General features: G+C 48.8%; 1 protein-coding gene across 4 annotated transcripts in view; it reads right to left on the reverse strand.

The window, feature by feature from the left end:
- TRAPPC9 (trafficking protein particle complex subunit 9) overlaps window positions 1-22,263 on the reverse strand; it is a 599,687-nt gene that overhangs the window by 570,861 nt on the left and 6,563 nt on the right. For 3 of the 4 annotated variants that reach the window (XM_040626150.1, XM_040626148.1, XM_040626151.1), the window contains exons 2-5: window positions 21,273-21,866; window positions 13,203-13,348; window positions 10,530-10,658; window positions 2,391-2,417 (exon numbers count right to left, since the gene is read on the reverse strand). In XM_040626150.1, the coding sequence (XP_040482084.1) occupies window positions 2,391-2,417; window positions 10,530-10,658; window positions 13,203-13,348; window positions 21,273-21,856 (886 nt within the window). In that variant the 5' untranslated portion in view covers window positions 21,857-21,866. The remainder of the gene's footprint in view (window positions 1-2,390; window positions 2,418-10,529; window positions 10,659-13,202; window positions 13,349-21,272; window positions 21,867-22,263) is intronic. The other variant, XM_040626149.1, reaches the window with a different exon arrangement.

Consider the following 22,263-nt stretch of genomic DNA (forward strand, 5'->3'; position numbering starts at 1 on the left):
TCAAACTCTTTCCCCTCTGGCCCTCAAAATAGCTGTAGGAAAAGCGGACAGGAAAAAAAAATTCTGAAACAGGTCGTTTTGAATAGTATATCCATTTAAATTTCAAAAATAAAATGGAAGTGATGCAATTCTGTCATAACTTCAGGCGGATGGATTTTCTAGGGAGCCAAACAATTTTATAAACCTGACGAGAACGTTCACTGTTCAGATTTAAAGACTAAGGAGAATCATAACACATTGCTCCCAGGAGTTCTGAAGTGATTCCCTACCAACCCATTTGCCAGGGCTTAAACAGCAGAAAAGACACTGTTGCAGAGGAAATTTTTTCCAACACCCTTCAAACGTTCTTCTGGCTAGTCTAAGAATTAAACTGACATGAGACATATTAACCAAAAATCAAATTTAATTTCATACATTTGGGAACCCCATATACATGAGAGGTACAAAGACAGATAAAATGAAGGATCTATGCCATCCTGAGCTAAGGAATGGGATAGGCCTGGCATTTTAAAAGGGAGGAGCAAATTCACAGGGCAAGAGGAAAAGCACGTGTTTGCCATGCCATACAGATGGGTCATTCAGATAAAATTTATCTCCAGTAATAACTCTTATTCTGGGAAAGATACCAGATTGAGATCTTCTAGGTATCTAAGGGAGGGACAAAAGTTTCTCTTGATCCCAGAGTTTCAATTGCCTTCAGCTCAAAAGAGTCCAGATGCCAAAGAGGCACTGTTTGGGGAGACCTGCTCTGAGCTCCCTCAAGACTAAGGCCTGAAAGTAAGTGAGGAAGAGGCTGTGGTCAGCCCTGGCACCAAAGGCCCCATGAGCAGAGGCCAGAAGGCACAAGTGGCAGGAAATGGAAGGTAGGGAGAGAGCAGAACTTCAAGAGTCTACTTGTTCTCCCTGGGGAACAAAGATCAAGTCCATGTTTCTCTAATTTGAAACAGCTGCAGAAGATGCCCTCAGACACCCAATGTTAGTTTCCGGGTTCTTTCCTGCCAGCTTCAACTTCTACAGCAGAACCCCCACACATTCCCAGATAACAAAGTCCGCAGACCACCCTTCTACCCCCAGTACTCTAAACTCAGTTTCATCTCCATTCAACCTCACTTTGAAAAGTTTCAGAAATGAAAAAGATGTATTCTTTTTTTTATCTAAATAAATGACTGGTTTTCTGATGGCTCAAAGCTACTTCTACTTGTTGTAAACATCTAATTCTCCTGCAAGCAGTAGACGACACACTAAAATTCAGTACTTTCCATCAGGCAAAACTAGCCGGATTGGGCCCAGCAACTTCCCCTGGCCAAATACCAATGCATCCAACACTGATTTAATTGTTCATCTCTTTCAGCTGGGGGGAGGGGGGGTGTCATTTAGTTCTTCAGCCCATCCCCGAATTATTTTCTCATCACCAACTCAGGTCTCCTGAAAACAAAACAAAGCCATCTGTTGTCCTTTCTCTATACCTTCCATAAACCCTAACAGGGAACTAGCACCACTGTATGTCAATTATATCTCAATAAACTAAGGGGGGAGAATTGTTAAAATTTAAAAAAGAAAGAAAGAAAGAAAGAAAGAAAGAAAGAAAGAAAGAAAGAAAGAAAGAAAGAAAGAAAGAAAGAAAGAAAGGAAGGAAGAGAAAGAAGCTATCATGAAACATCAGTCTAGTGGAAGGATTCAACACAGATGATAAAACAAAAATCTGCAAACCTGAAGCAATTTCATTTCAGATGGAGATACACAATGAGATTAACGTAAATGCACTGGTCACAAAGCATTTATTAACATGACTATTGGATTTCTATTCTTCAAAAGAAGAAAGTTTTTCATTTCTTTTTATTTACATTTTGTCATTGACTCTAATTAACCCAGAAAATAATAGAGCCCATTATGAAATTATTAAGCACTGCAATAAAAAGAGATTTTGCTATATTAATCACAGAAATTAAGAAAGGAAAACCCACCTCTGTAAAATACACAAAATTACTTTCTTGGTTAAGAACACATATACAAAATGCAATCAAGAACTGAAATTCATGTTGAAAGGGCACAAACCACAAAATCAGAGCAAAGTCATTACTATGAGTAAATTCAAAATTAACTGAACAAGCATGCTCAATGCATTCAAAGAATTTTAAATCATTGCAAATCATTCACTTAACCATGCTGGAGGAAGAAGTTCCCTCTCTGACAGACAACATAAATCAACAGGGTGCCCCATCAAACAAGGACCAAAGAATAATCAGGTTTTTAACAGTTCTGATTTAAAGTTACTTAAATCAGAATGTTCCAAAGATCACAATCCAGAAATTTTAAACATCCACTCACAACACCATGAAACAAGCACTTAAAAAATGAACCAAAAGAAACTAAGCACATAGATCATGTACCTGGATCAATGAGAACTTCTTGTGCCCCTGGAAGAAAGAACAGATTATGGTCTTTTATTTGGAAAACAAAACTACTTTTAAAGACAACTACTAATCACAGTTCATGATTCACATTGCCTTGTAAAATCTGAGGCACTTCTGTCTGATCAGGAGAGCAATCCTGAGTAAGAGTATGTCACAAGTTCAGTGCCTTTTTGCTTTAGAAGGAAAGAAGAACAGCTGCCATTACTCAAACCCTGCACAAGCTGTGGAGGGCCTCTTGCCTCTTGCCCTCCCACCCTCCAAGCGCATGCTCCCCCAATCTTCTTAATCAAGCACGAGAATTTCTTATCCCACAGATAAACCAAATGACAAAGGAATAATAATTTGTTTGTGCAAATATATGCCTACAGCTTGGAATGGAGGGCAAGTTATTACAACGAACTTAGCACCATCGGCCTGAAATCTCACACTCACGCTCACACTCACGCACACACGCACTGAATTACCGGATGCTTCACAAGCTAAGAATTTCCAACTTTTAGAAGGTACAATACAAAATAGTTAGCTTCATTACTATAAAGAAGCTTTGAAAGCCTCGATCATCTCCTAAACTACCCAAGTATCAATGAGATCCAATTAGCCTTCTCCGTAGAATGTGATTTCCCATGATGGCAAAACACACCCTAAGAAGTACTGGTTCCAAAGCTGTGTTTATCATTAGCTACGATCATTTTTAAACATGTTAGCAAGATTCAAAAAGGTATGTCCCAATGATACGTGTTCTTATTGAAATATCATAGCTATTCAATTGTTTACATAGAGAATAGGTCCCACAATCCTATTTAAGACCTATTTTGTGTATTGCAATGTCTATATTTAAATGCAGACCAAAAAAAATCACTATAATCTAGAAGCCATGATTATAATAAACAAACAGGTGCTTTCTACTGAATACCAACTACACACCAAGCAGAATGCTTGACAGCCACTGTGTGTGATTCTCAGAGCAGCCCTGCAAGGTAGGCAGGCACGATTCAGCCCGAGCAGCTGCCGAGGAGACCGGAGGTCAGAGGAGCCAGGGATGCCCCACCATCACACTGCCCCTACCGCCACACCCCAGGACAGAGCAGACAGATCAGCCCCAAGGAGGACTTGCAGCTGCATGGACCCTTGGGGAATTGGGAGTTTCCAGATAACCCTAGAAACTTTTTGTTCACTGGAAAACCTGGTCAAGTATATTACACTGTGCCATATCCGTGACATAGGGAATGTGATTGGAACTTCTCCTGCCTCGGAGTCATTTTCACCGTCATCAGTTATTTGACCTCTCGGCACATCGAGTGATGAATTGGGCCCCATACTAAGTGCACTCCGACTGCAGAGCTTTTAAAGTCCTCTTGCTCAATGTGTAAAAATCTTTGTCTTGTGTCTCACACAGGCAGCCGACTATCACTTCTCCCTGGTGTGGACGGACGGCCTGAAACAACCCTCTTCTGCCTTTTAAATTCCCTTCATCTAATCTAATAGGAGTCGGTAAGCCACATGGCCCAGATAGTTTTTTCAAACAGCAAAGGAAAAGCTCAGCTGCAAAAAAAATGGACAGCTTTTTACCAAATGGACTTTAACATCTAATTGGACTTCCTGGAAGCCTTTTAGTAGCTCACTTCTAGGCACTTAATAGTTTTCTGATTAGGAAGAGGAGCATGTGTACTTTGCTGTCTGCGATCTGGCCTACTCAGAAGGGCTCTCATCCTATGGGGGTGGGGGGTGGGGCAACAGCGGGTGCTGTCTGAAGAAATCACACAATGAGAGAAAGGGTGTCCTCCAACCTGGTCTCCATAGAGAGAAGTACCTTGACGTGCTCAGAAATTTGATTATCAGCATCATCAGGCTCCAATGGACTGATTTCACATTAACCAAACTCCTAAGAGACTAACGTAAGAAGAGATTGCACTTACTGATGTCATAAAAGACATAATTATCAATCAGACCAAGATATCACAGTTCAACAATCAGCACTTCCCACCTCAACAGCCCAGTCACGGGCAGGAGGTTATGTGGTGAGTACCGACGGAAGCCGAACAGGAAGGGGTTTTCCTAGATTAACTGGGACTCCATTTCTGTGACAGGGACAGAGCTGCGGCCTAGATGAGCAATGAAGGCCGATCATGGTGACTCTCATGGTCAACACCCCTGTAACTCTCCCTCTGCCACTCTCCCCAGGCTGGCCGAGCCCAGACTTCCGGATAGATGCCCATGCAGCTCCACAGACAGGCCGACACCCCCAAACACCTGAAGCCGATCTCTGGGAGCCAAGCCACACCGCCACGGCTTAGACCCCTGCTCTGACGCTGGCTAGCTCTGTGAGCCTGGTCGGGTTGCTTACCCCGTCTGTGCCTCAATTTCCACATCTGTACAATGGGGACAATAATCAAGACTACCCCGCTGGGTTGCTGTGAGGATGAAGGGATTACATTGGTTTACATAAAGCGCTAAGAACTGTGTGTAGCACATTTTAAGTGCTCAACAAATGGTAACTGTTAAGGCGATTTCACAAACCTCCCTTCTAAATCACCTTTTGTACTTCCTCGTTCTCCCATTTACAAGTTCTTGGGCAACACCCTCCTGCTCCACCCCACAACTTGTGGCAAGTGAGAGGAAGGGGCCCCTTCCTCCCCACTCCTCTGATTTTCATCTGGTTTCCATGAGGAGGGCTCTCCCCACAACACTCCTGGACTGCGTGCCCCTGCTCGTCCTCCTCACTCAAACGGCCTGACTTCCAACTTCAGGATGTTTCGGAGGTGAGCTGCCCATGTGAAAACCTCTTCTTCCCCTGGGTGCTGGCCCAGCTCAGGGTGTTTGGCTTCCTGTGCCCTGAGGACAGGGGCAGATCCTCTGAAGGGAAGGCCTGCTGCGGCCCGGAGCCCCCTCGGACGGGCGAGTCTGTCCAGTTTCCTGCGTCCCTAAAGTGCATAGAGAATGGGGCTTTATCAGTAATAAAGATGCCATTTGTCTCTACCTGCCTCCTCTTCCATCTCGTCTCCCAGTTGGCTGGTGGAGAAAATCAGAGTGCAATGATTGGGCCCCCCTTAAGTCCCAACAGATGCTAATTAACACAAAGTCCTGTGACTTCAGATAGGTGCAAGGTGACCCCATAATGGCCCTGTCTCTGGTGCTGCTGCAGAAGTATGAGTACAGGAACCGCTGACCTTCCTCCAATAGTTCACTCATTTCTTAATTGCATCTTTCTTCCTAAAACCATCATTTCTTATTTTAAACCCTTAGCAATCCCCAAAAACTATAAAATGATGGCTTCGTGCAGAATAACAGCTGAAGTTCACGAGCTCTTTTATGAGATAACCACTGTGCTAAACACTTAACATAATTTCTCTCTGATCCTCACAATTCTCCAAAGCAGACATTAGCATCCTTGTTTCTCAGATGAGGAAAAAACTCGGAAGGTACAGACTCAGGTTCACAGGGCCAAGTGGCGGCGAGCGCACCCCTACCCAATCAAAACATGAGGCTTGATGAGAGACTGTGGACTCTGAGAAACAGACTGAGGGCTTCAGAGGGGAGGGGGTGGGGGGATGGGATAGACCGGTGATGGGTAGTAAGGAGGGCACGTATTGCATGGTGCACTGGGTGTTATACGCAACTAATGAATCATCGAGCCTTACATCAGAAACCGGGGATGTACTGTATGGTGACTAACATAATATAATAAAAAAATATTATTATAATTATAAAAAAAAAAAAAAACCACGAGGCTTGGTCGCTGCAACCAAATCACCCCCACTGATGAACACTCGGGGAACTCAGAGTTCTGCAGCTTTGAGGCACTCCAGAGACTGTTTCTGCCTCTTCTACGAAAGCACCACAGACTGGGCTCTAGTATTGGAAGAAAAGTCCAGTTCACGATTGTTCACACAGCACACCTGAAACATTCACACTGAGATGACAGAATAAAAATAAGATACAACTGGAACACCCAGACATAATGGACACTGCACGATTCTGAAGCATTAAACAAAAAATCAAATTAAAAGAACACTGGTTAAGTCTTTCACAACAGGAAAATTAAGACTTTTCAAAGGTGCAACAGCGCCACCTATGGCCACGGAAAGGCTTTCCAAGTTCCTGGAAAAGGTGCGACAAAAATCACCTGCATGCTAAGAAAAGACCAGGGAGATTTTTAAAAATAGGGTGCTCAGAGACCTCACTAAAAGCTGAGCCAGCACATATGAAATTCTGCTGCAGGAAAGGGAACGGTATCCATCACTTAGTCTGGAACCCTAAACAAGACATGGCTCACGGAAACTAACCTTACCAGGAAGGGGCCTGGGCGTCAGGTCCAGCCCCTTCCTTCTCAGGGAGACTGAGAGCCAGGGAGTCCGTCCTTGCAGCACTCAGTAGCAAAGCGTACTCCTCGTCCTCGCATCTCACGCTAACCAAAACCCAGCAGAGCTAACCCTGTGTGCATAAAAGTCACATCTGTGTTTTTCCAACAGTAGGTAGTCTAAGTGTTTTGCAAAATACTTCCCAAAAAGCTGGTAACTATAAATCATACAACTGTGTTGAAACACAAAAACGTTTATTTACATAGTAAAACAGCATAAGTTCCCCCCTTTTATTCCCTCTATTTAAAAAAAATCAACGTTTTTTTAACCTATTAAGAGTACGAAAAAAAATCAAAATTTTCTTCACTCACAAAAGAGATAAGCTTATTCCCTGAAAACAGCTCAATATCAATTTTTCTAAACATATTGGCTATGGTCAAATTCCTAGTGCTTTAAAGGTTTTAGTGGATAATTACATGGCAATATGAATTCTGAGTTGTAAAAACATACATTCTGTACAAAAAATCATCAAGCTCTCCAGCTTAAGGCAATTCAGTTGTTCCCCCATCTTACTAGAACGACACCAATTTCAGCAAAACTTCAGACTGCACTAAAAAATGTCACTGTATCCTCATCACTTTAAATCATACTTGTACTATGATTTGCATATACTATTGAACATGCATCAGAAGCAAACCACCATCTTCAGTATTCAAAGTCGTGCTTCTAAATCATCTGTGCTATTTTTGACAGCAAATGTTTACTGAGCACCTCCTAGGTGCTTTGTATACAAGGTAGCTAATTCTCACCGTCACACAAATTAAGTAACATTATTCAAATTCCACAGGTGAGGAAATATACGTGGGCCATAAAAAGCAAGGCTGACAAGCCCCAAGTCCCATAAAACCTACGTAGTCATCATCAGAAAGAAAAGAGCCTAGACTGTTACTTTCTCTCAACATTCACTAACTTAATCTTTTCTTCCGTACTCATGACTACATAAAACCAATTCAGTCTGTATAACTTTTTCTCCCAACAAGCATCAGCAGAGAAAAACAAGCACTAAGTCATTCGTAGTGGCTGGATTTTCAAAGCCCACTTCTCTTTTGCACTGTCATCATTTTTTAAATGTTTTATTTTTAGTGCTTATGGAGTTAAAATATTAACTTTTTACGTTGTTGGCTGAGACTAAAGCAACTGTGAAGTGTCCAGTCTCAATCTCTGCCCCTCTGTCTCATAGTCTCACAGACATCTCTTCTTTTAAGGCCGCGTCAGGCGGAGACCACTGAAGTCTGGCACCGATGTTTGGGAAACCAGTCAGTGGGGGGCTGGTTAGCCGAGCAGCAGGGCACGTGCCACGCACTCAAACCAGCCTGGGCCCGGCCCGGAGTCAGCCCCCACCGGCTGCACGACAGGGGGCCAGGGACGTATCTCTTTCAGCCTCGATCCCTCAACTGCACAGAGGGGACACGGATACATGCCCTCCCACGCCTGCCAGGAGGTAGGACGCAAGGAGAGCACTGAGCACAGCCCCTGGCCAGGTAGGTACAGAATAATTAATTCATAGCTATTTTGATAATGATGATGATGATGGTGACAATTAATAAACTAAGACAGACCAAAGAGTAGAAGTAACTGCAAAGAAGAAACATCTACAAGTCAATAAGCATTTCTTTTCAGATTGCAGAATGTCCTGGTGATTTTTTTAATAAGCCAAGTTTTGTCCATTTATTACAGAGTTAGAGGTTCATATGCAAGTCTCCAAGAAAAAAAAGAATTTGTGGCCTCTAACTTTCGGATACTAAGAAAGTTTAAAAAATAAATAATACAAAAGGAGAATTAAAGCAAAAGAGGAGGGCATGACAGAATTCTATTGAAACTACGATAACTCAACGTGAGGACGTCTGCTGGAAAACCATACAGCCTGGGTCCGAGCTGTCGAGAGTCTTCTAACCACACTCAGGAATTCATCTCACCAAGGCTTAAAACGACCTAACACTCCACACTAACACTCTGGCTGATGTGGCCGCTAACAGTTATCCAGGGCTGCGAAGGGCGAGTCCAGGTGGTCTCCGTGTGCATCTCATACACCTTCACAGGAACCCTACGGGAGAAGCACTATCACTACCTTCCCCGTCTTACAGATAGAGAAACTGAGGCACCAAGAGATGAAACACTTCAGGTCACATTAACAGTAAATGACATCTGCATTTCTGCTGCTGAGAAAGGAACTCAAGGGAGACTGTTGGGTAATCAGCTTGTCTGGTCTTCACCCCAGAGGGCAGATGCCATACACTCCTGTCGTAAGACAAGGGGGCCACAGACAATCCGGAAGTCACCGTGCAAGATAAAACAACACACGAGGCGGAACGCGGTGACGGACCTGGACCCCTCTCTGCGTGAGGGGCAGTAAAGCGGGACTGGTGTGCTCTGTCTGCCTTCGCCTGGACTTCACTGCACCGTGTTCCCACCGGCTGTCTCCAAAAGCGGGAGAGCCTGAGCTTTTTACACTCTACAAAGCTAAATAGAGACATTTCTCTACTGCAGACAAAGCAGTTTTTCAAAAAAAAGTTTAAACCTTTTCTTTGCCTACATTAAGCAAAGGGGGAAAATGAAACATTTCTCTAAAAAGTGTCTAGAGTCTCACTAATCCCATCAGTAGGACAGTCTCAACAGGTTTAGGACTCTTCAAATCACAGGGGAAACAACCACCTCCAACAAAAGGCCCCCCCAGAGAGAGCAGGGGAGCTGGTCTTCTCAGGAGCAAGTAAGGCCGGGTGGGGGAAGAAGGCGGAGCCCCAACAGCAGGGCCAGCAGGACCTCAGCCGGGAGGAGGCCTGGCGCCTGCACAGCCCGAGCCAGGCATGGGAGCACAGGACAGGGAGACAGGCCCAGCCTCACACTCCACTCCCTTCTCCGCCTGCTTCCCCTTGCCCTGACGTAAGTGGGGGGCCACGGAAATCAGGAGGAGAGCTGCACTGAGGAAGGATAAAATACCTTCCAGATCCATGACAGACCCACCCGAGCAGTCCTACAAAAGGTGGACCCGGTTCCGGCTGTGCAGCTGCAGTAAACCACTCCTCGAGGCCGTGTGCACTCTCTGTCGGTCGCGGGAGAAGGTATAATTCCAGAAACCACGCATTCAGGCCACGTCCCTATCCAATACACATTAACTACTCTGGGCTTTCTCTTCGAGGGAAAAGGTGTCTAAACATCTCATCAATCAAAACACACCTAACAATTGTGCGTAAAGCCTTGGCCTCTGTGTTCTTTGCTCTTATCTTCATGACTGAGGCCACAAGTCATTCATTAAGGGTCAGAAGGGCCAAGTTCATTCGAAAAGCACTTTGGGTCTGCCCGTCCAGAGAAGATGTTTCACTGTTCACTGGTGCTGACAAACATAAGCAACTCAAACCTAACTTTTTAAGAGAGTTTCATCAAACCAGAAAATAAGAAACAGCCCAGGCCCTGAATTAGCTGTTAAAGTCAACATCTGGGGCTAGCTTCCCTAAATACACGAAAAAAGAGAAAGAGACCCAAACACTCAGGACTCTGAGGTCAGTCTACCAAGAGATCTTATTCAAGTGTTCCAGAAATCAACCAATCACGCAACCCATTAGTAGTAAGATTCCATAAGATCAATATTCAATAAAATCAGAAGAAAATGCCTCATGTAAAATTTCTGACTCAACAGATTTTATATTTCACCTGAACATTACTCAGGTGTAACCCAGAAGGAAATGTAATAAATTAAATACCCCCCGGCCTCCTTGCTTACAGACCGTGAGTCCAGGCGGAAGGAAAGTGCAGAACTTACCTGGTCGGTGTCTGTTGGCTGCTTCAGCAGGAAGTGAGCTACCCTGGAACCTCCGAGCTCCCGTCTTACCCCCAGTTCCACCAGGATAGTGATAGATGACAGAAGCTGAACATAACCCTTCAAGTGCGGCTGGGTGCGGAAACAAAAGCACAATCAGTAGGGTTAGTGACCCGTATGAGCTCAAACTGCAGTGGCTGAGAATGATTTGAACTGTTCAATTATGTGGAAATGCCCATTTTTTCCCCAAAACAAAGATCGAACCTACAGATCACTGGTTTGGTTACAAACGGGACATGCCACCCATCACCTTTTCCGGGCACAGACCCAAGCTGGCAACACCGACACTCTGAGGAGACACAGGCCTCCCCGAGAGGCTGAGTACACACGTGACATGGGCCAGCCTCCTCGTCCTTCTAACCAACAGTTCAGCGCACACCACGCAGCAGGCTCCGGGTCAGGTTGTGACGCTGCGGAGCTGGGCAGCCCAAAATGCCCTGGGCTGAAAACACTCGAAAACAAGACCCGCAGGGCAAGACCGCAGCGCCTCGTCCCATCACACGCCCTCAGCGCATCTCCCCCGGAGCAAACACCTGTAAGCCCGTCTCCTCCTCAAAGGCAGCCACGTTTTGTTCGTCTATGTGGGCACTCACAGCCTAAGAATCTCAAGCCGAGCCACGGGCCTGACACGTCGGGCCACAGTGTTCGCCCGTTTCTGCAGCGTTCCTCAAACGTGGTGGTCTGAGCGCCCCGAACACTGTGAAAGATCACTGAGGATCACAAAGGGCTTTTGTTTGTGCTGGGAACATCTGTAGATATTTACCCTATTTGAAAGTAAAGCTAAAGAAAGATTTAAATATGCTTTCATGCCTTTTAAAATCACAGGAAGCCCCTTACGTGTCACATTCGTAGGAACACTATTTCCCAGAACAAAGATCTATGCTGCCAGAGCAGCACAGTCTTACACTCTCACAAATGTCTTTAATGTCTGGCTTGGTCCGCGGGAGCTGGATTCGCCCGTCTGCTTCTGCCTCCAGTCCGCCGGGGCCCACGGCAGAGTGCGCCACAGGCCACGAGCGGCTGCCGGAGGGAGCGGCCCACAGCACAGCCCCGGCCTCAGGAGGCCCGCGACCCAGCTTACCGCTCTGTGGGCCCCCGGGAGTGGGGTCCTTCTCCCTGGGCACGTGCCTGCTGCAGGGGCCCCGATGTTACGGATATAGCCCACCAATCAATCTTAGCCTCTTTAAGAAACCGAATTCTGAAACTGAAGTCCATTTTAACAATTTCTTGTATGTAATGTGTTCTACGGCACATTGCTAAACTTCTATTGAAGAACTGACTTCATTACTTCATTCCGACTTGTATTCATAAGCAGCTGACAGGCTCCCCGACTCCCCTGTCCAGGAAAGAAGCCTATTTCACTCCTCACTCACACAACGTTTAACAAGCACTTACAGGACACGTACAATAAGGTGGATTATGGACACACAAAAACCGTGCCTCCCACTCCACCCCCACGAGATGGTCCCCGAGGGGAAAACGCACGTAAACACACGATTCCAGCACAGAAGCCTAGCTCCTTAACAGGCAGGGCTCCGTTCAGGACACTGCAGGCACCCACGGCCTGGAGGGGTGAGAGAAGGCTCTTCTTTGGCGTAGGTTTTTAATCCGTTTTTAGTGTTTTAAATTGAAAGGTAACTCACATAGCATTACCACTCACCCACGGAGCAGTGTCCAATTCACAGGTGTGCAACCATCACCACCACCTAATTTCAGAATGTTTTCATCACCCCAGAAGGAAGCCCCACAGCCACCAGCACTCACACGCCCCTCCGCACAGCCCGTGGCAACCGGTCATCATCACTCCCCTGACTTTTCGGGACATTCTGGATAAGAGGCGGCCCTTTGTGTCCAGCTCCTCGGACTTAACGTGGTGTTATCAAGGCTCGCCCACACTGGGGGGCTCCGGACTTCCTTCAGCTCCATGTCTTTCATTTACTCGACCACAGGGCACATAGAACGGGGTATTCGCGTCGGGAGTGCAACACACTGATTCGGCTGTTCCGTACATTACTCAGTGCTCTCCACGACAGGTGGAGTCATCGGTCACCACACAAGGGTATTACGCTATTCCTGACTACACTCCCAGTGCTGTCACCTTCCACATCTTCACATCTTTTTTTCTTTTTTCTTTTTTAATGCCCATCACCCAGTCACCCCATTCCTCCAACCCCCACCTCCCTTTTTTTTTAACGTCCAACATTTTCACATCGTAATAACATTCCACTGAATGGATATACCATATGTGGTTGATCCATCCATCACTAATATACAGACGAGGTTTTGAAGAATGAGAGTGAGACGTGACTAAGGAGGGGAATGACATTCTAAGCAGAGGGCAAGATGTGCTCAAAAACAAACCAAAAAAAGCCCAGAGGAACAAGGAACAGCAGCACATCGTCAAGGAAGTGCACACAGGTGCCAGCAGGACCTCATTCTGGCCCCGGGGGTGGGGACTAGGCAGTAGACAAGGTGGGACAGTTACCTCAGATGATCCCCCACAACAACCAGACAGCCGACTGCTTCTCTTCCCACACCCTTCATTTTTAGAAGCATTTTTCTATGTTTTCCCTTATTTCAAATGACATATCTGATATCTGCATGAGATGATCTTACCTCCAAGCCACAAGAAGTCATTCACTGAGCGGAGAAGTTCCACGGACATGTGGTAATGTACCAAGGAGTCCTGCAGCATCCCGGCCTGGAGGCATAAATCCCCCACATGCTTGCGCATGCGCCCTTGGCACCGCTTCTTGTAATGTCTACAAAATACGATGCACGGACACGTGTCATTGCTAGCGCACAGGTTCTGCCCCCAAAGCACACTGGCGAAGCACTACTGGACTCTCTCACTACAAATAACTGCTAAGAAGGCAACTTGAGGCTCTATAATTGAAAGGCGGCAACCATCATGGCCAGTGTGGGAGCTGGAATGGTCCTGACTCCACAAACACCTGCCAAGTTATTTTCTAGAGGTAACAAGGACATGTGACTTCCTCTGTGCATTTCACCTAGACAATCCTATGGTAGGACCTTCCTTCACAAATTTTTCTATCATAACATCAGCACAAGAAAGTTGATGTTTCAGCTTTTTTAAAAAAATCAATTATTTTCCACTTTCTTCACTTCAAACCTATTATTATTTTATAAAGAGAGCTATGCTGCATGTCAAAGGCCAGCCACTTGGCTTTGCACACAAGACCTTCGTCTCCGCTCCTTCAGAGCCGGCTCCAGTAATACCTTGAGGGGGTGGGGCCTGGGGCATCACCAACAGCTCCTTAAATATTGGCAAGGATATGCTGTTAAATAATGCAAAGGCTTCTATCTACTCAGAAACCAAAACAACTATATCAAAATCTTCCTTTCCCATTTCTAAATATTTCTATTCTTTTAAATATTAAATTTCTTAAAATATAAGCTTTTTTCCAAGAAAAATAGCAGCTGTATTAAATTTTCTCTCACTGAGAAAGCAATCACATCAAGAATAAAACCCCCATGGAAATCCAAAACATGTGAAGTTTCTAGCTAAATGAATGTTATTGACAAAACCCAATACAAAGTTAAATCTTTCCAGATCTAACTCTGACGAGCTCCACAAATGCTCTGGCTGCCCTGGAATTCGGTGTCTCTGTTCCCAGCACTGGCTGAACTAAGATCCTCACATGAGGCAGGGGAGAGAGAGAAGAGGAAACGCCAGTCTCCTGCCCAGCCCTGAGGCAGTGTGAGGATGGCCCCCACTAACAAGCCCTCCCCGTAAGAAAACACCACACCTGCACAACCCTGCCCTCCCCCACTGGGTACCTCCACTCCACAGGGCCCCTGCTACACTCACACACACCCCACACTGTAAATCTGATTAGGTCACTCCCCTGCTTCAAACCCCTCAAGGTTCCCCAGCACAGTTCTAGCCCCCCTCCCGCTGCCCCTGCCTCCCCTCCTCCCACTGCCCTGCACTCTACAGCCTCACCTTACTGCTTACGAGGGTCCCCAGTGACCTCCTGCCTAACTGCTTCACACTCTCCTTAGGGCTCATTTCGACTGTCAGTTTCTCAAGAAAGCCTTCCCGCCTCCTGCCTCTGCACTTTGGGTTAGATGCCCCTGCTGCATTCCTAGAACATTCTATGCTGAATCGACGTCCACATTTGTAAGCTCCAAAAAGGCAAATATATTTTGTTTACTATTGTGCATCCATCCCTCTCCCCTGGACCCTCAAAAACACATTTGTTATGAATAAACAACTGGATGGGTCTCAAAGGGACTGAGCCGCTCCTGCCCATCCCAACCCCTGCTTTCTGCAGAACAAACCCACAAACACCTCTCCGGGAGGCCCCTCCCCACTGACACCCTTCACTGCCTCCCTCTGTTGTCAGGTTTTTTTTAATATTTGATTTATTTATTTGTCAGAGAGGGGGAGCAACAGCACAAGTAGGGGGAGCTGCAGGCAGAGGGAGAAGCAGGCTCCCCACTGAGCAGGGAGCCTGATGCGGGACTTGATCCCAGGACCCTGGCATCATGACCCGAGCCGAAGGCAGACGCTTAACCAAATGAACCACCCAGGAGCCCCCCTCTGTTGTCAGTTTTAATAAAAAGCAAGTTCCTCCAAAGCCCTGCAGGACAGGTCCTCTCCAGGGTCCTCCCCAGCAGGAGCAGCCTCCCCCCAAAGCCTGGAACATGGACCGCACTGCACGGGGCACTCTCCTCATGCCCCCCACCCCACAAGCCTCCAGGCCCCTGCCCAGGCTGCTCCTGCCACCAGAGCCACCCTCCTGGGCCCTTCCCCTGGCCCACTCTCATTCTGTCTTCAGAGCTCAACCCAGAGCCCTCTGTGTCCTGGAACCCCCCTCACAATGTGCCTTAGCTCTCGGCGGGGCTGCTCCCCAAACACGACTGCACTGATACTATCTGGGTTTCTGTCCATCCCCTCTACTAAGACCATGGCCTCTCGGGGCGCCTGGGTGGCTCAGTTGTTAAGCGTCTGCCTTCAGCTCAGGGCGTGATCCTGGGGTCCTGGGATCGAGCCCCGCATGGGGCTCCCTGCTCCGCTGGGAGCCTGCTTCTTCCTCTCCCACTCGCCCTGCTTCTGTTCCCTCTCTCGCTGTCTCTCTGTCAAATGAATAAATAAAATCTTAAAACAAAAAAAAAAAAAAAGACCATGGCCTCTCTGAGAGCATTTGGGAAAAGGAGAAAGAGATGAGAAGAGGGAAGGGAGGAACAAACAGCAAAACACAGCCCAAGTCCCAAATCCAAGGATTCTCGCATGCATGTCACAAGCCACTGGACTTGACAGGGAAAGAAGTTCCACTTCACCATCGTGAATATATCTTACTCTGCCGGCAACATAAGGCACCATGCAGGGACTCTGTGTCTTGCCCTGACGTAGAACAGGAGAGAAGGACGTCAACTGAACAGAAGCTCAGGGAACGCGCGCCTGTGCGCACGGGAGACAGGAGGCCTACAGCCCGCTCACACAGCTGCACTTCGGGGTTCCTCCCCCAAAGCTGGACAGCGCCTGGTCACTTCCCTGGTGTGCTCTCCGTTCCAACCGGGAGCAGACCTCAGCATCCACGCGCACACTTCCCTCCAGTGACAGAACTGTCGACCTTCAGCAGGCGGCCAGGTAGACAATACTGACACACGTAGGTAGCACAGCTCATGGGTACCTTACCCCGCCCCCGCCCCCTCTCCCCTGAACCTGGCATTATTCCCCCATGACACCCCGTCTTACTGCTCTCTGGTCCCACCAAGTGCCTCACGCTTGGAAGGATCAGAAAAGAACTGCTTCCTCCAAAGTAACTACCCCTGTACTCAAGACGGTTTTTTCAAGTCTTATTTGGGGGAAAGACTATTCCAGAACTATCCCACAATCCTTCCACATGTCAGCTCCTGCTCCCAATCCCCCGTCACCTCTCCCAGCAGAGCCGAGGGGCCTGCTGTTCCACAGGACGGACAGAGCAAGAGGCTGGGACTCCCCGCTCCTCAGGCCTCTGCGCCCTCCCTCAAGGGCCAGAGGGGCTCTATCCCCCACCCCAGGTGACCCTGGCTCCGGAGGAGGCTCACCTCCACCCTCCTGCTGCAGGAGCCGTCTTCCCAGGACACCGATCCCACACACCATTCCCTTCGGGTTCCTTTAGTAGCTGCCCTGCCCGCCAGCTCTTTTAAGATAAATGGCGGCAGCTCCTAAAACCCCAGCCTCCTTAGAATGACACACAAAACCTCCATGGGACTGGGCTTTCCTCCAACCCACTGGTCACAGCTCCAGCCCCTCCTCCCGCCCCAGTCTACACCTCGCTAGAGGAGCTCACCCCACATATGTGGTTCTAGATACAAGCCACATACTGACAACTCCCGGCCTGTCTCTCCAGTCCACTCCTTCCCTGCGCTCCAGCCTCATAAATCCATTTGCCTCTTGGAAACTGTCACTTGAATGTCAAATAGGCATCTAAAAAACATGTCCAACATTTACTCTGGAATTCAACCCCCAGCACAAACCTCCCAGTCGTCCCCACCAGAGAGCCCCAGCACATGCCCAGCTGTTCAAGTCAAAACCCTGAGTTTCTTACTTGATTTCCTCTTTTCTTCAGCCCTGCCCCCACACCATAATCAGGTACAAGTCCTGACATTTCTGTCCCTATGCATTCCTTCACTTTGCTCCACAGGACCCAGCGCAGGACACTGCAGGCTCACAGCAAGCGTGTGCTGAGTCACGGCCCTCTAAAGAGCGGGAGGTCTCTCCTGGCAATGGACACTTAGGGAGGGCACACTGAGTCTCACACGGGAGAGGCCAAGAGGACGGCCCAGAAAAAGGGGCTCATGGTTCTCCTGTCATCTGAACTTTGAGGGTCCGAGGTCTAGAAGAGCTCCCGTTAAGAGACATACCTGCCAGAGGTGAGCAGGTGGGAAGGGAGGAGCCCAGGCAAAGCTATTCTCACACAGTCCCCCGGGGCCTGGGGAGCAACAACAAAGGCCCTGTGGTCCAGGTCTCAGCCCGGCCATCACAGCATCCCTGCCCAGCATTTTCTCAGGTGGGAAGTTTCAATTTCTCCTACTTGCTACACTTATTTCTGCTTTGTTCTCCCACCCTAGAATGTGAGGAAATCTTACAGAAGGTCCAGCCTGCCTCACTTGAGACAAAGGAAATGAAGGAAGAAAGTGTTCACATGGGGAGCAGCAGTAAAGAAGAAACAAGGCCTCCTGGCCAGCACAGTGGTGGGGGCCAGACCTGTTCCCACAGGTGAGCTGGGCCAGGGAAAAACACAAGGAGCTAGGTTAGCCAAAGGTTCTCCCTCTAGGCCTGACCTTGGTTACATGTTGGCGTTTCACGGCTGCAAACTAATGACGTGCCTGTCAGTGACAGACACGAGCCTCAACAAAGAGAGAAAGAGCTATCTCCCACCCATACAGGGTCAAAAGGAAAGGCTGGTGCAGCTAAGGGCCCACACATCCGGCTCTGCATGCCTCCTGGCTAAAGCAGAAAGCAAGCTATGGTCAACTACAGAGGTCCTTGTGTCCACAAGATCCAAATGGACTAGCTCTTTAGAAGGCCATGTCTTCCTCATACCTAGAAAAGTCGCCCTCGTCAAGGCAGCAAAAGACAGATGATAGAACAGCTTCTGCCCTTTTATGAAGGATGGCCGCTAGGGTGAAATAAAGAAACAGCATGCTCCAGGTGAAAGCGAAAGGCCTCTGGTGACTGCGTCCTCCGACAGCGTCCCTCTGTGGCCAGCACGCTCCTGAGCCAGGCACCCCGCACCGGCCGCCGCTGGGCTACAAGCTCTGTCATGCACATCACACAGCAACAGCCATGAAACATGGGCCTACTATGCTCATTCCAAAGCCAGAACCAAGCAAGGCACTGCAGTCTTGGACTTTCTGGGTTAAAACACCCCGTGAAAAATCCCTGTGCAGCCGCCGAAATCAATGAGCATCTCACATCCTCCAAACAGAAAAGATTAATAAGGGCTCATTTGCCACCAAATACTAAGACCAAACAAGTTCCCCAAAGCAAATATTTTAACAGATATTAAACACCAATGGGTTACGTGCTTAAAAAAGCAAAATATTTTCTAAATTAGAAAATGAAAAGATGACCAGGGTAATGGACGGATCTGGGAAGCAGTAAGTGTTTGGTTTCAAGCGGTGAAGGCAGCCAGAAGGCAGCACACAGGGAAATCTAGCTACTTTCAATGCGGTATCTTCACAGCCTACCTTTTCAGACCCAACAACATACTCACAGGGCGGTATGATAGAAAAAAAAAGGAAAAGGAAAGAAAAGAGGAACAAGCAAAAATTAGAAACACACAAGAACAAAAATAACTTTGACAGCTACAACACTGCATGTCCAAGAATCTCCCGTGGGCTTTCGAGGCCCGGGCAAACGTTCCAGGGAATATACGCCCGCACCTCGTGTTACAGGGAGGTGAGGGGCCTGCAGCGGCCAAATCTGCCACGGGGCCTAAGGACGGGGTCAGCGTGCCACCCAAACCTCGGCCTTCACCTAGATGTTTCCTTGTGAGCTGTGAACTACGGTCTCATTTCAAGCTGGACACTCCTACCAAGAGCTGCAGGACAGAGCTGGGCTCTGTTTCTGCTCCAAATCGTTTTTTAAAAATGACAGCGCTGTCGACTAGTGAAAGCAACAATGGACCAGCGGGGATGACGGGAGAGCGTATCTGATCTGAGGTCACCGGTGTCACTATGTCACCCAAGTTCAAAAGCTGGCTGACTGTCTACAGCACACGGAGGACAGAACAGTCCCACCAGGAGGGCAGTGTGATCTACTGCTGCATTTCCGGAGCCTAGGGCCATGCTGGACACATGGAGGCTCTCAAGAAACACTTGCTAACGTTACTGCCCGGTCCAGCCGGCACACTGTCCCAAGACAGTCTTGTTACTCCCGCCAAATTGTGAGCATGGATTTCAAGCAGCGTAAACAGGCCGGCATTCTCCGGTGGGTCTGCAACCTCAAACCCAAGAAGTCGATGACTACAAAAATGTCACCGGTGCCTCGTGTAGCGAAGGGGTAAGAGCGGGGTCCCCGGCTGCCTCCAAGGCTTCAGCCGTGCACCCACTGGTCTGTGCGGCGGGGACCAGCCGGTCCCTGCCCAGGTCACGGGCTGCGGTGGCTCGGGAGTGCGGGGGCTGTACACGGTGCGCCCCGTGTGGTAAAAGAATGTCACCCGGTGGCCACCCCACTCTGGACCAGCTCTGGAGAGAGCCTGGTGCGCCGCACAGCGCTGCCCCTCGCGGCGGCCTGGGCTCCTCCGCCTCACCACCCCAGCTCCATGGTGGAAAAGGGGAGCACTGGTGTGTTGACCTTAGGGCCACTGCGAGGACTGAGTACAGATCGTAGGCGCAACGTGCCCTTTCCTCAGGCGCACACACACACACGTCTGGTGAGGAAATGAAAACCAGCGCAGACCCTGCAAAGCATCACAGCAGGTGGGACTTGGGCCGCTCCGTGCTTCCCACTTGCAGGGCTGGCCCGGGCCTGTTTTTCTCAGCTCTTACCAACAGCAAGTCAGTGTTTGACCTCAGGTGAACTCCAGATACACGCTGAGCACCTGCTCTGCAGCGGGCACTCTGCCAGCATGACCCGAGGTCACTCAGTCCTCTCCTGCAAGACCCTCGTCCACACTCTACAGGAGGGGAAGGAGGGACTGGTGCCAGGCCACGAAGCCCCACACTCTCCCTCACTGCAGGGGACCTCCTCCAGGCAAAGCATCACCACCTGAACCTCGTGTCGTCTGTGCCTGGACACCACAGTGGTCACGATACAGGGAGACAGTGCAGGGAACAGGGCGGGGAAGCAAAGGGCCCAGGAGGGTAATCTGCAGATCTGGTGCAAAGCTCAGCTGCTGACCTTTCCTGCTCTGTTCGACCCCCCGTAACACAGAGACTATAAACACACTGCCGTGTGCAGAAGGAGCTCTTTGGGAAGTCCCTGATAGCACCTCTGACACCTGACGCTCGCCTTGCCTGGCTGTAAGCGAGGGATCGGACACCGTAGCTATCGGTGGGAAGAAGGGCCTAACCGTGCACAGTGCCCAGCCCGGGAGGCAGGAGCTCCACTATGCGCTCAGCTCAGCTAGCTCCTAGTTTGCTGCCTCTCCAGGTCCAGCACCTCACCTACAAATCGAAGGGATGAGACTGAATAAAAGCTTCCGACTGCGCACTAGGGCAGCGCTGTCCAACAGGAATAAAATGTAAGCCACATACATAAAGTCTTCTAGCTGCCACATTTTAAAAAGTAACAACTAAAACTGATTTTAATATTTTATTTGACCTAATATATGTAAAATATTATCAGTTTGACATGTAAAAAAGATTAACAGGTATTTTCTTTCTTTTTTCCATACTAGGTCTCAATATCTGATGTGTGTTTTACTTACAGCACATCTCAGCTCAGAGAGGCCAGCTCTCTGGTGGGCAAGAGCCACAGGTGGCCACCGTCCTGGACAGCAGCTCAGGGCGTCCCCAAGGAGGGCCGGCTGAAACAGGCGAGTAAGTACACACACTAACCCTAAAAGGATTCCCCTTAACCAAAGGCTGTCCTGTTTCTGGAGGTCTGAAAACCATGGACTGCACCTGTCTATCCCTTGGGGCATCAAATTCTACCACTTGCTTCTCCCTTCGTGATGTCAGGAAGCAAGCCAAGCACAAAGCCTCTGGGCCTCCAGGTATACTTACCTACTGTCTGTGTCCAGTCCTACAAAGTCCTTCTTCTCAAACGGGACACAGAGAAGGGGGATCTTATCCCCAGACTTGTCAGTGGCCCTGTCCAGACGCTTGGACTCAAGCACGATGAACAGCGACTCGACGAAGTCCTCAATCCTCTTCTCCACCGTCTGGCAGTCCTCATAGTTGGGGTAGAAGGCCACGTCGGTGCGCGGCTGCTCGGCGATCTCTCCCTGCAGCCCAAAGACAAAGAGCCGGGAGTCGTACAGCGTGGAGCCGTAGATCTCCTTCTGCACGTGGAACTTCTCGAAAGTCTGTGGCCAGTCCTTGGCGGAGAAGCAGTCCGTGATGGTGATAAGGCCCACGACTTTGCGATGGGTCTGGAAGTCGCCCCACTCGTTGTTCTCGGGCGGGTAGTGGTGCCTGTAGCGGATATAGAGCACCCGCTGGGAGTCCCGCACGCTGATCTGGCTCACGGAGGAGATCCTCTTGTAGATCTTGAAGAAGTTCTCTTCGGAGACGATGCCCACAGGCTGCACCACCACCAGGAGAGTCTGGTGGTCCTCAGCACACTGCATGTAGTCAGGGACACTCATCTTGAAGACTCTGCCAAAGAGAAAAAGGGGACTTTGAGGTGCACACGGTTGGGAAGGCTGTTGGCCTGCGTTGGGGTGCGGTGGTTCTGACGTGAGCCACCTGGGGAGCAGGGTGAGCCCCTCGCAGAGCCATGGGCTACTGTCTGTCCCTGAAGTTCTGCACCTGGTTACCACAGCTCTTCCCGAAACACCACGGCTCCTGGACGAGGCCCTGAGCTCCTGCAGAAAAGGGGCTGTCTCTTGTTTTCTATTTCTAACACCCAGCCCGGTACTGACGGAGAGTCAGGGCCTAAAAGCAGTCCCTGAACGAACACACCGCTCCCTCATCCGCTCAGCGGGATACAGCGAGAACCACAGTGGAATCAGAAGGTCTGGATTTGGCCTCCAGTCTACGTGGGACATAAATG

Source organism: Ursus maritimus, unplaced genomic scaffold, assembly GCF_017311325.1.
Source record: "Ursus maritimus isolate PB19 unplaced genomic scaffold, ASM1731132v1 scaffold_9, whole genome shotgun sequence".
Classification (NCBI taxonomy): domain Eukaryota; kingdom Metazoa; phylum Chordata; class Mammalia; order Carnivora; family Ursidae; genus Ursus; species Ursus maritimus.